Below are 13,208 nucleotides of genomic sequence, written 5' to 3'. Positions count from 1 at the left end.
TATTTTCAAAGTTGGGGGGGTAATTGGGGTTCTTGTGAGAATAATTTTCAGGAATTGTCTTTCCTGCAAGATATAACTGAGGAATGAGACACTGAATCGACCATTTGGACAGATAGTGGACTCCGCATGCGCGCCATCATCCCCCTTTCTGCTGCCGAACTCCACATGCGCACTTGGCTCCCCCCACGTTTGCCGGTCCCCGCATGCGTAGTGGCGTTCCGAGTGGACGGTTGCCGGCCTCCGCATGCGCAGTGGCGCTCCGGGCGGACGGTTGCCGGTCTCCGCATGCGCAGTGGCACTCCGGGCGGACGGTTGCCTGCCCCAGACCTACTCCCACAAGGCAGCGCGGTGATGTTGTGCAGCCGCCGCCATGTTGATTGAGGCGCGTGTGGAACCGCTTTGGAGGTGAGAGCGGAGCGGGAGACGAGCCACAGGAACCGGCCGGGGCCGAGCGGCACACAAGCGCAGCGGAGCGCGGATCTGTGACAAAACTAGAGCCCGGTGACCCCCTTTCCCCCCCTTCCCCGGGCACCGGCAGCATGGAAGCCGTCAACGCCTTTAACGACGAGGTGAGTGAGAGAGTAGGAGCCGTTCGGCTGGCCTTCCCTCTGTTCTGTCTGCCCGCTGTAAGAAGCTCTGGGTGGAAGCGGGGAAATTGTCAGCCGAGCCTGAGCATTATCCTCCACCTTTTTACCCGTTTACCCTCTCTCTCCCCCTTCCATAGTGGTCCGCGACAACCGCCAGTCTAGATGCAGAAGCTGGAGGGTAGGCCCTTTTTCCTTTGAACAATCAGAAGATGGAGGCGGCCGGGTGAGCGCGGTGCGCCATGGCGGCCGGCCGACTGAACCTCCTGTGTCACGCTCCAGGGAGGCAGCCCGGCCTGTCTGTGTGTCTCTCTGTGTGTCTGCAGGAGGGGGAGGGGGGGACCCGAGCTTTGCAGTGTGGCATTGCAGCTGAGCGCTGTGGCCGCGGTCAAGTAGGGCGGGGGTTTGCTGCTTATTGTGTTGCCCTGTTTTTGAGGCGAGCTTCCCCCGGGCGAGGTTGAGTAATGTCAGGCCGAACAGAGAGAACAATATCTTCCCCCTCCCGGGCTGTGTGTGCGGGTCGAGGCGGCTGGATCACGGGCCTACAGGCTGCCCCGCGAGGGCGTCGCGCCAAATCACCCCATCGACCCTCATTCGCATGGTTTATTTTTATCAGTAATACAGCCAGCAGTGTTTTTGTTCAATTGATTTGGTCTTTCTACCATTTACACCGTTTGTCAGTTCAAACGCGGAGTCGTTTGATTTACTGCATTACGGCCGGTAACGCATTCTGATCTCGCATGGTCATTAATCAATAGTATCTAATGGGAATGGGGGGGGGGGGGGGGGGGACGGGACCTTGTTAAAAGCATTACTTCACTGCGTTTTTTGCATTTAAAATGTTTTTTAAAAGTTTCCCAGTATTCAGTAAAGGTGAAATGCTTTGAATTTAGTTTGAAAAAGAGTCCCAAGCATTTTTTAAAGTTGGTCTTTTAAAACACTTTTTGCTTATTGATTTGGACAGCACTGTTATTGTGCTTTCTTCTCAGATTGACATCCCTCTAACAGCGAGGTGGCTTACAATTATTTCTATCAATGACCGGTATATACATTTGCTCGTTTCGTTGGAAGCCGGTGTTATAAAATGGACGGACTAATGCATATTAAATCTGCACTTTGTTAGGATGAATTGAAATGCATTGGGAGGACTGATTTTCTTTTAAATTTTAAATCAATAAGAACGAAGTTCTGATGGTGTTCAATTTATGACCCATGTCATATCTGATATTTACCCCACTCCAAAACATGAATTGTTAGTATAGTGCACATGAAAGGAGCACTTCAAATTATAGATAGAAAGACTTGTAAGATTTCTAATTCTTCTAAACATATATTTCTTATTTTGCTGCACGTCGGCTCACTTAATCCAAATAGAGCAAAACTTTACCATTGCTGGAATTGCTTCACCAGATATATACCTTGGTGCAAATTAATCAAAACAGAAGGAAGTGAAATATGATGCAGAAAAATGTACACTGTATAGAAAGAGAAAATGGTAACTGGTGAAAATGAATGTTGTTGAGAAAGCACAAGGAAGAAGTAGAGAAGTAAGAGTATTGGTGGATTTGACATTAAACATGTCCAACCAATAGAAAGCAGTAGAGTAGTGGTTATGTTACTGGATCAGTAATTGAGGGACCTGGACTAATAATCCAGGCACAAGTTCATATTCCACCAAAACAGCGACAGGGTTTAAATCCAAATGACCATTAATCAATCTAGATTTTATTTTAAAGCTGGTATCAATGGAATCATGAAGCTTCTGGATTGTTATAAAAGCCATTTCAGGAAGGAAATCTGCCTTTACCTGGTCTATGATTCCAGGCTCTCAGCAATATACTTGAGCTTAACTGTTCTCTGAAATGGCCTGACAAGCCACTTGAATCCTTTTTCTCATCAAGAAGGCAGCTCACCACCACCTCGAGGGCAATAAGAAGTGGGTAATAAATGCTGAATATCACTGGTTTTAACCACTCCACTATTTGTCATGCTTCCAGTTGCAAAGGTCCTAAAGCTCTGGAAATCACTCCTCAAACTTCCCCACATCTCTTTCCTTCTTTAAGAGGCTCTTTAAAGCCCAGCTCCTTGATCAAGTTTTAACCATCTGCCCTATGAACTGCCTGCAGTGCTTGAATTTCTCATTTCTTACTGATCTGGAATGTAATATTCATAGTGCAATCCAGCTACAGCGCACTCAAAATAAGAATTTCTTAAAAAATCATTATGAGGCATATGAGCTTGAGGTGTTGCTTAACCAAGAGGCAAAATAGGATCAATGAATATGGTGTGATGGGTGAATGGGATTGAGTTAATATGGGCAGCAGGTTTTTGGGTGATACAGATGTGTAGTTGGAAGCTCATATGCCTCATAATGATTTTTTAAGAAATTCTTATTTTGAGTGTGCTGTAGCTGGATTGCACTATGAATATTACATTCCAGATCAGTAAGAAATTAGAAATTCAAGCACTGCAGGCAGTTCAGAGGAGAGCTAATAACTTACATTTATATAGCACCTTTAACATAGTAAAATATCAAAAGGCACTTCACAGGAAAGTTATCAAACAAAATTTGACAACCACAATATATAGGGCAGATGGTTAAAACTTGATCAAGGAGCTGGGCTTTAAAGAGCCTCTTAAAGAAGGAAAGAGATGTGGGGAAGTTTGAGGAGTGATTTCCAGAGCTTTAGGGCCTTTGCAACTGGAAGCATGACAAATAGTGGAGTGGTTAAAACCAATGATATTCAAAAGACTGGAATTGGAGTGCAGACCTCAGTTGAGGTGCTAGCTGAGATTAGAGATAGAGGGGTGGATTCATGGGGGGATTTAAAAATAAAGTTGAACATTTTAAAATTGAGGTGTTGTTTAACCAAGAGGCAAAATAGGATCAATGAATATGGTGTGATGGGTGAATGGGATTGAGTTAATATGGGCAGCAGGTTTTTGGGTGATACAGATGTGTAGTTGGAAGCTCATATGCCAGCGAGATTGCAAAGACTGCTTCATCCTCGGGCAGCTGACAGTGAGAGAGCAGATAGGGTGGATTGGAGATTGTGATGGAACTGAAGGCAATGGCTTCAGTCTTCCTAATATTTAGTTGGAGAAAATTTCTGCTCGTCCTGCACTGGGTGTCAGGTAAGCAGCCTGATAATTTCAGTACAGTGGTAGGATCGAGAGGTGGTGAGGTAGACCTATGTTTCATCAGTGTTCATGTGGAAACTGATGTATTTTTGAATGATGTTGTCAAGGGTATCATGTAGATGAGAAATAGGATTCAAGGATAGAAACTTGGCAATACCAGAGGTAACAACGCAGGAGTGGGAAGAGAAGTAATTGAAGATGATTCTCAGGTGTGAGGATTTTATTTGATTTATTATTGTCATATGTATTAGCATACAGTGAAAAGTATTGCTTCTTGCATGCTATACAGACAAAGTACACCGTTCATTGAGAAGGAAACGAGAGTGCACAGAATGTAGTATTACAGTCATAGCTAGGGTGTAGAGAAAGATCAACTTAATGCAAGGTAGGTCCATTCAAAAGTCTAACGGCAGCAGGGAAGAAGCTGTCTTTGAGTCAGTTGGTATGTGACCTCAGACTTTTGTACCTTTTTCCCGACGGAAGAAGGTGGAAGGGAGAATGTTCTGGGTGCGTGGGTCCTTAATTATGCTGGCTGCTTTGCCGAGGCAGTGGAAAGTGTAGACGGAGTCAATGGATGGGAGGCTAGTTTGTGTGGTACATTGGGCTACCTTTTGTAGTTTCGTGCAGTCTTGGGCAGAGCAGGAGCCATACCAAACTGTGGTGCGTCTGTAAAAGTTGGTGAGAGTTGTAGCTGACGTGCCAAATTTCCTTAGTCTTCTGAGAAAGTAGAGGCGTTGGTGGGCTTTCTTAACTTTAGTGTCGGCATGGAGGGACCAGGACAGGTTGTTGGTGATCTGGACACGTAGAAACTTGAAGCTCTCGACCCTTTCCACTTCGTCCCCGTTGATGCAGAAAGGGGCATGTTCTCCTCTACGCTTCCTGAAGTCGATGACAATCTCCTTCATTTTGTTGACATTGAGGGAGAGATTATTGTTGCCGCACCAATTCACCAGATTCTTTATCTCATTCCTGTACTCTGTCTCTTCGCTGTTTGAGATCCGACCCACTATGGTGGTGTCATCAGCAAACTTGAAGTTGGAGGGGAATTTGGCCACAGTCATAGATTGTATGAGGAGTATAGTAGGGGGCTGAGAGCACAGCCTTGTGGGGCACCGATGTTGAGGATGATCGTGGAGGAGGTGTTATTGCCTATCCCTATTGATTGTGGTCTGAGAGTTAGGAAGTTCAGGATCCAGTTGCAGAGGGAGGAGCCGAGGCTCTGGCCACGGAGTTTGCAGATGAGTTTCGTGGGAATAATGGTGTTGAAGGCTGAGCTGTAGTCAATAAATAGGAGTCTGACATAGGTGTCTTATAGCCTCATAATGAGGCTATAAGACACCTGCATTATGAGGGTATACAAAAGGAATTTGAAAGGAAGCAAGCTGCAAATATTGTTAGAAAGGTATATATGAATAAGCTGGTTCACCCAAAGTAAATTTTGAATTTAATTAGGGGATTTGTTTTCACAATATCTAGGATTGCAACTGGATCTTGATCAATTGGGCCAGTGAGCTGACGAATGGTAGATGGAGTTTAATTTAGATAAATGCGAGGTGATGCATTTTGGTAGATCGAACCAGGGCAGGACTTACTCAGTTAATGGTAGGGCGTTGGAGAGAGTTGTAGAACAAAGAGATCGAGGGGTGCAGGTTCATAGCTCCTTGAAAGTGGAGTCACAGGTGGACAGAGTGGTGAAGAAAGCATTCGGAATGCTTGGTTTCATTGGTCAGAACATTGAATACAGGAGTTGGGACATCTTGTTGAAGTTGTACAAGACATTGATAAGGCCCCACTTGGAATACTGTGTGCAGTTCTGGTCACCCTATTGTAGAAAGGGTATTATTAAATTAGAAAGAGTGCAGAAAAGATTTACTAGGATGCTACTGGGACTTGATTGTTTGAGTTATAAGGAGAGGCTGGATAGACTGGGATTTTTTCCTCGAAAGCATCGGAGGCTTAGGGGTGAAATTATAGAGGTCTGTAAAATAATGAGGGGTATAGATCAGCTAGATGGTCAATATCTTTTCCCACAGGTTAGGGAGTCTAAAACTAGAGGGCATAGGTTTAACGTGAGAGGGGAGAGATACAAAAGGATCCAGAGGGGCAATTTTTTCACAGAGGGTGGTGAGTGTCTGGAACAAACTGCCAGAGGTAGTAGTAGAGGCGGGTGCAATCTTGTCTTTTAAAAAGCGGCTAGACAGTTACATGGGTAATATGGGTATAGAGAGATATGGGCCAAATGCGGACAATTGGGACTAGTTTAGGGGGTTAAAAAAAAGGGGCGGCATGGATAATTTGGGCCAAAGGGCCTGTTTCCATGCTGTAAACCTCTATGACTTGTCAGACAAGTTTAGGTCTGATCAGAAAAGATGTGACTAATATGTGGAGTGGGCTTCAAGTTAGTGTTGTGGGGGTAAACGCCATAATCCCTCTATAGACAAACTACTTGGGTTGAATGGCTTTGTGCTTTGAACTGTGGAAGAGGTGTGTCAATTGCTGAACGTGTGATCTATATACGTTTTTGAGCAGCTTGGTGACTCGGCTTCTTAATAATGACACTTGGATATGGGCTCTCATGGTTACTTTAAAAATAATGCTGATTTTACTCAGACTGAGAACATTTTTCAGATCCATGACCTGTAGCTATCTCAAGTTGCTAACAGTTGGCTTCTGTGAATTTAATGGGAGAAACTGAGTTTAGTTTCCTTCCTCTGTTTTGCCACCATTAATAGTGGACCTTCCATGTAGGAACAGGAGTAGGCCATGTAGCCCATCAAGCCTGCTCTGCCATTTGGTACAATCTCACACCTCAATGTATTTTACACCCATTGTCCCCATAGCCCTGTACCTTATTATTAATCAGAAATTTATCAATTTCCTTTAAACATACACAATGACTGAGCTTCCACACTCCTCTGGGCTGAAGAATTCCAAAGATTCGCAACCCTCTATGTAAAGGAACTTTTCCTCATCTTGGTGATAAGGGTGGTATCCCCCTTGTTTTGAAATTGTGTCCCCTGGTTCTAGATTCTCCAACCATGGTCAATACCGTACCAGCATTGATCCTGTCTATTCCTTTCTTCATCATCTCATTCTTTGAAAGTCTAGCAAATGCAGGCCCGGTTTGCCCAATCTCTCTTCATAAGACAGTCCCGCCATCCCTAGAACAAGTCTGGTGAACCTTCATTGCACACCCTCGGTGGCAGTAATATCCTTTCTGAAGTAAGGGGACCAAAATTGCGCAGAGTACAATAAGTGTGATCTACTCAGATGTGGTCTAACCAAGCTCCTATAAAACTGAAGCAAGATTTCACTGCTCCTGTACTTAAAGCCTCTTGTGATTGAGGCTAACATTCCATTCGCCTTCCTAATAGCTTGCTGCATCTGCATGCTAGGATTCAGTGACTTACGGGCAAGGACATTTCTGTCCCTTGGTACATTACATACTTTACCATTTAGAAAATACTCTGCACATGTTCCTTCTACCAAGATGGATTACCTCTGTCCTAATAGTTTGGATTCTCAAAACTGCATCACCATAGATGTTATGGCGGCACGGTAGCACGTGGGTTTCCTCCGGGTGCTCCGGTTTCCTCCCACGGTCCAAAGATGTGCGGGTTAGGTTGATTGGCCAGGTTTTAAAAAAAAAATTGCCCCTTAGAGTCCTGGGATGCATAGATTAGAGGGATTAGCGGGTAAAATATGTGGGGGTAGGGCCTGGGTGGGATTGTGGTCGGTGCAGACTCAATGGGCCGAATGGCCTCCTTCTGCACTGTAGGGTTTCTATGATTTCTATGATTATTCAACTTTCCTTAAAGTTGCTTCAAAGAAATTCTGGCTTGGCAATCTGGGATGGGAGAGGGAACTACTTATGTAGCATGCACAATCCATTCTTGACCATTAATATATAGGAACTGCTGAGATTTCAGACTGACAATTTGGTCTGCACTTGTGAGAAGAACGCCATATAGTTAAGTCTGCTGTCATGGGATTCAGATTGTCCAGAAAAAGGTTAAAGATAGGATTGCAAACAAGTACAATTGACTATCTTTCTGATTTTTGTTTCTTGTTGGGGCTGGAGCTTCACTGTTCGTTACAGCACTTTCATTAGTGTTCTATCTACTGAAGTATATAACGCTTTACATGGCAGGGTGGATGGTGCCATTGGTAGTGATCAACTGACATAAATGGTAATGGTAGTAATGGGGTAAAAGTAGAAAGGTAGACCGGGGTTGTGTGTATTTGAGGTGTATGCCGTCCATAAGACATAGGAGTAGAACTAGGCCACTCGGCCCATCGAGTCTGCTCTGCCATTCAATCATGGCTGATATTTTTCTCATCCCCATTCTCCTGCCTTTTCCCCATAACCCCTGATCCCCATATCAATCAAGAACCTATCTATCTCTGTCTTAAAGGCATTCAATGACCTGGCCTCCTCAGCCTTCTGCGGCAAAGAGTTCCACAGATTCACCACTCTGGCTGAAGAAATTCCTCCTCATCTCTGTTTTAAAGGATCGTTCCTTTAGCCTGAGGTTATGCCTTCTGGTTCTAGTTTTTCCTACTAGTGGAACCATCCTCTTGACGTCCACTCTATCCAGGCCTTGCAGTATCCTGTAAGTTTCAATAAGATCCCCCCTCACCCTTCTAAGCTCAACGAGTACAGACCCAGAGTCCTCAACCGTTCCTCATACGACAAGCTCTTCATTCCAAGGATCATTCTTGTGCACCTCCTCTGGACCCTTTCCAAGGCCAGCACATTCTTCCTTAGATATCGGGCCCAAAACGGCTCACAATACTCCAAATGTGGTCTGACCAGAGCCTTATGCAGCCTCAGAAGTACTTCCCTGCTCTTGTATTCTAGCCCTCTCCACATGAATGCTAACATTGCATTTGCCTTCCTAACTGCTGACTGAACCTGCACGTTAACCTTAAGAGAATTTGAACAATGACTCCCAAATCCCTTTGTGTTTCTGATTTGCTAAGCATTTATCCATTTAGAAAATAGTCTATGCCTCCATTCCTCCTTCCAAAGTGGAGGAATGGAGACACTTTTCCACTTTGTATTCCATCTGCCACTTCTTTGCCCACTCTCCAAACCTGTCCAAGTTCTTCTGCAGCCCCCCTGCTTCCTCAATACTACTTGTCCCTCTAGTCAATTGTACTCTAACCTCAATTGTAAATTCCCCAAAGGTATATACCACAGGAACTTGCATGCATTCACTAATTTAACATTGATGATTATTTAAAGGAACTGCAGTTTGAAAGGTGTGTTTATAGCACCATGTAAAGATCTGAACTCCCATTATTGGAATAATAACATTAGTTGTTGGAGGCTTTCAAAAACATTTAATTTGCTAATACTGAAAGATTGTTTTTCCTGACCAGTGCATTGATAACAGGGGACATGGATGTAAGAATGTCGTTGGAAGAATAAAGTGGGACGTTAGACATTTTTCTCGAATGTGGGATACTTGCCTTTATGGCCATTTGTGTTAGTCATCAAAATATTTTTGCTAATTAATGGAAAAGAATAATTAAATAAGCTATAAAAAAGGTAATGGGATGGGTTTGGAATAGATTCAAGCAGTGAATGCATGATGGATCAGATTCTGTGATATAAACCTATTTCTAAACGTTTCTTAGCCATTGTGGGCTGCAATCCTTGGTGATAAGGGATTGTAACAATTGACAGATTGTCAGTAAATGCTTTTAATTTTGCGACACTATTCAAATTGCATTCTGCAATGAGGCTGATGCTAAGAATGTTGTATTTATTGTTCATTCCTAGTTGTCTTGAGAAAGTGATGGCTGTCCTTCCCTATGAATCATTGTGATCCTGCTTATGACTCTTTTAATATCAATGAAGGGATGGAGATCTGTTGCATAGAATCATAGAAACCCTACAGTGCAGAAAGAGGCTATTTGGCCCATCGAGTCTGCACCAACCACAATCCCACCCAGACCCTACCCCCATATCCCTACATAATTACCTGCTAATCCCTCTAACCTACGCATCTCAGGACACTAAAGGGCAATTTTAGCATGGCCAATCAAACTAACCTGCACATCTTTGGACTGTGGGAGGAAACCGGAGCACCCGGAGGAAACCCACGCAGACATGAGGAGAATGTGCAAACTCCACACAGACAGTGACCCAAGCCGGGAATTGAACCCAGTTCCCTGGAGATGTGAAGTAGCAGTGCTAACCACTGTGCTACCGTGCCGCCCATCACAATGGTATGTGATGGGCGTTACATCACAATGGTATGTGATAAGGAGGGCTACAAAAGTTGATTTGAGCAGTTGTTGCAGTGTATTCTGAATTCTATGTGTGCTGCAATGCACCAATGATGGAGGGGTTGATATTGAATTTAGTGTTGGGTTGCCAAAAAGTAAGCTACTTTGTGTGTTATAACAACCCATTGTCGCATTACTGGCTTGAATCTTGTTGGTGGAGACATTTTGAGGGTTTAAGAAGTAGATCACAGGCTGCAAAATACCCAGCATCTGTGGTATTCTTTTAGTTATGGTGATGGTATGACAAAACCAGTTAAGCTTCCGGTGTTGGGGTACTGATCATATTTGAGGGAAATTGTTTATCTTTCAGATTTTGGAAACAGTCATTATCTGACATTTATGCTTCATTTTATTCTTTCAAGGGATGAGGATGTTGCTGGCTAAGCCAGCATTTATTGCCCATCACTAATTGCCCTTGAGAAGGTGAAGTTGAGCCATTAGCTTGAACCGTTGTAGGTACACACAGGGAGTTCCAGGATTCTGGCCCAGTGATAATGAAGGAACGACTATATGGTTCCAAGTCAGAATGGTGTGTGGCTTGGAGAGGAACTTGCAGGTGGTGGTGTTCGCATACATCATCTGTCCTTTTCCTTCTAGATGGTAGAGGTTGCAGGTTTGGAAGTTGTGGTCGAAGAAACTGAGTTGCTGAAGTGTATCTTAGAGATGGTACACACTGAATGGTTTTGGCTGTCATTGTAATTAAAGCTGCACATTGGCATCATCTGCAAATATCCCAACTTGTAATCTGACGTTGAAGGGAAAGTCTGTAATGTCTGAAGATGGTAGGCCACTATTTTCTTGCACTGTGGAGATATGGAGTCAAGTGATGCACCACAGGGCATGAATGTCATTGCAACCCACTCTTTACAAATTGGCATTCCTTCCTTTTGTATTTTTTTTTTTACTTTTACGGGGTGTGGTTGTTGCTGGATAGGCCACCATTTATTGCCCATCTTTAGTTGTCCTTCAAAAGGTGGTGGTGAGCTGCCTCCTTGAACCGCTGCAGTGGTTCCTGAGGTGTATGTACACCCACAGTGCTGTTCAGGAGGGAATTCCAGGATCTTGCCCCAGCGACAGTGAAGGAACAGTGATATATTTCCGAGTCAGGATGGTGAGTGATTTTGAGGTGAACCCACCAACTGGTATTGTTCCCAGGTATCTGCTGCTCTTGTCCTAATAGATGGTAGTCTAGTAGGTGACCTCACTTTTTCCTACAATTAATTGCTTAATATATCTTTTTTTGTAACTTTCTGCTTCCATCTCTGCAATGTGCTGTGCCTGGCACCTTTGTGTCCTCTGCTAACATGGATATGAAATATATTCTTTCATTAGCTGAGGCCCCAATGCAGAAAGCTGAGGAACACCATCCTTCCCATTCTTCAAATCAGAGAATGGTCTCTTGGTAGTTTACTTCCCACCTACTAACCAGTTTCCAATCCATGCCACAAAGCCACTTTCACTTCCATGTCTAGTATTAGGATGTTTTGGACAGTGCTGTCCGCGTTGAATAGTCTGAAGTCCAAAGATGTGTGGGTTAGGTTGATTGGCCATGCTTAAATTGCCCCTTCGTGTCCTGAGATGTGTAGGTTAGAGGGATTAATGGGTAAATGATGTAGGGATATGGGGGTAGGGCCTGGGTGGGATTGTGGTTGGTGCAGACTCGATGGGCCGAATGGCCTCTTACTGTACTGTAGGGTTTCTATGATTTCTATGAATGGAGATAGCCCATGGCTTGGACTGAAGAAACGTGCTGTTTGGTATACCTGTACCTAGTTAGATTCTACATTAAATAGTTACTGTTCATACTCTATGGGCACAATCTTACCTGCCATTCACGCCATGCTCCAGCTGCAGGGAGGTCGGAGAATTTGGTGCTAGCCAAATCTCTGTTCATTGCAGCGGGATGGGAAAATCCCACTGGCGTGAATGGTGATAAGTTTCCAGCCTATGCCTCCAAGCATTTGTGGTTTTCTTCCTTAGACAACCACAAAAGCGTGCAACTTGGTGGTAGCAAGTGAAGGGCCTTGAAATCTCTGAAAAATTAAGATTTCAAAATCTCACCTGGAAACAAAATGCATTGAAAACTTTGAGACAGTTTGAAATTGAACAGGAAGCTGAGCACAGAGAAAAAAATCAACTGTGTAGCCCAAGAAAGACTCCATCGTAACACATGGAGGTTTGTTGAAAATGCTGCTCAAAAGTGTCAAATTACATAGCAACAATTGCAGAACGGGGGAGCAAACTTTTTAAAAAGCTTTAAAAATCTTCTAAACAATGTGCAGTAACCAGGCTGGGAGACTGTTCATCTTTGAGTGCGTGACTTGAAATACACCACAGCCCGGATCCAGAGTCAGTGCCATAGCACCGAGTGGTGAAAAAGACAGGGAAAAAATAAGATAAAAAAGCCAGGTGCAAACTTTGATCCTGCAGCGATGGATTCGGATAAAGTTTGAAATCGCTCAGGAACTTCGGGTATCTGAAAAATCCTGTTCAGTGCAGAAATCCTGTTCAATGCAGAGAACCCGATTACTGCAGCACTATTTTTAAAAATTGAGGCAACTCTCGCCCAAGTTGAAAACAGCTGTGGATTCAAAACTTACTTTGCCAGAACAAAGTGGACAGATGGAGAGGCCAAACAGTTGAGCACTATGGATGAGGGGATTTTTAAAGATACAGAATTGCATCAGGGACTAACTAACAAGTCAGATTGAGCAAGTTAATACATTATAATTTTTGATTCAATTGTTGTTGATCTGATAGCCAGGCAAGGCATTAATGAATCATGTGATAAAACCTTTTGACAGTGGCTTTAGCAGAACTATGGAGTAACACAATTTTGGAAAGAAAAGTTGAATAGAAGGGTCCAAATGCCTGGAGAACCTGTGGGCACCTTCACCAATGATTGGTTGGGTGAAGGCTATGAGCATGGTGATTTTAAGTCTGAGCTTATACAAGACCATATAGCAGTTTGATTAACTGACTACAGAGTAACAGCATTTCAGAGCAAAGGATCTAAAGTCCTGGAGAACCTAAGGACACCATCAATGATTTATGGGCAGCACAGTAGTTAGTACTGCTGCCTCAGTGCTGGGGACCCAGGTTCGAATCCAGCCTTGGGTGACTGTGTGGAGTTTGCATGTTCTCCCTGTGTCTGCGTGGGTTTCCTCCCATACCAAATATGTGCAG

General features: G+C 43.9%; 1 protein-coding gene across 4 annotated transcripts in view; it reads left to right on the top strand.

The window, feature by feature from the left end:
• The first annotated feature begins 333 nt into the window (after positions 1-333).
• Positions 334-13,208, top strand: part of LOC144506414 (SR-related and CTD-associated factor 4-like) — a 108,374-nt gene continuing 95,499 nt past the window's right edge. For 2 of the 4 annotated variants that reach the window (XM_078232498.1, XM_078232495.1), the window contains exons 1-2: positions 353-569; positions 1,574-1,626. Coding sequence is in view for 2 of the 4 variants with exons in the window: in XM_078232494.1 (XP_078088620.1) it covers positions 540-569 (30 nt within the window). In the remaining 2 variants the exon portion in view is untranslated. Of the gene's footprint in view, positions 570-1,573; positions 1,627-13,208 lie in introns of all 4 variants that reach the window. The other 2 variants (XM_078232494.1, XM_078232497.1) reach the window with 2 other exon arrangements.

Source organism: Mustelus asterias, chromosome 17, assembly GCF_964213995.1.
Source record: "Mustelus asterias chromosome 17, sMusAst1.hap1.1, whole genome shotgun sequence".
Lineage (NCBI taxonomy): Eukaryota > Metazoa > Chordata > Chondrichthyes > Carcharhiniformes > Triakidae > Mustelus > Mustelus asterias.
This window is presented reverse-complemented; position numbering and strand designations above follow the sequence as displayed.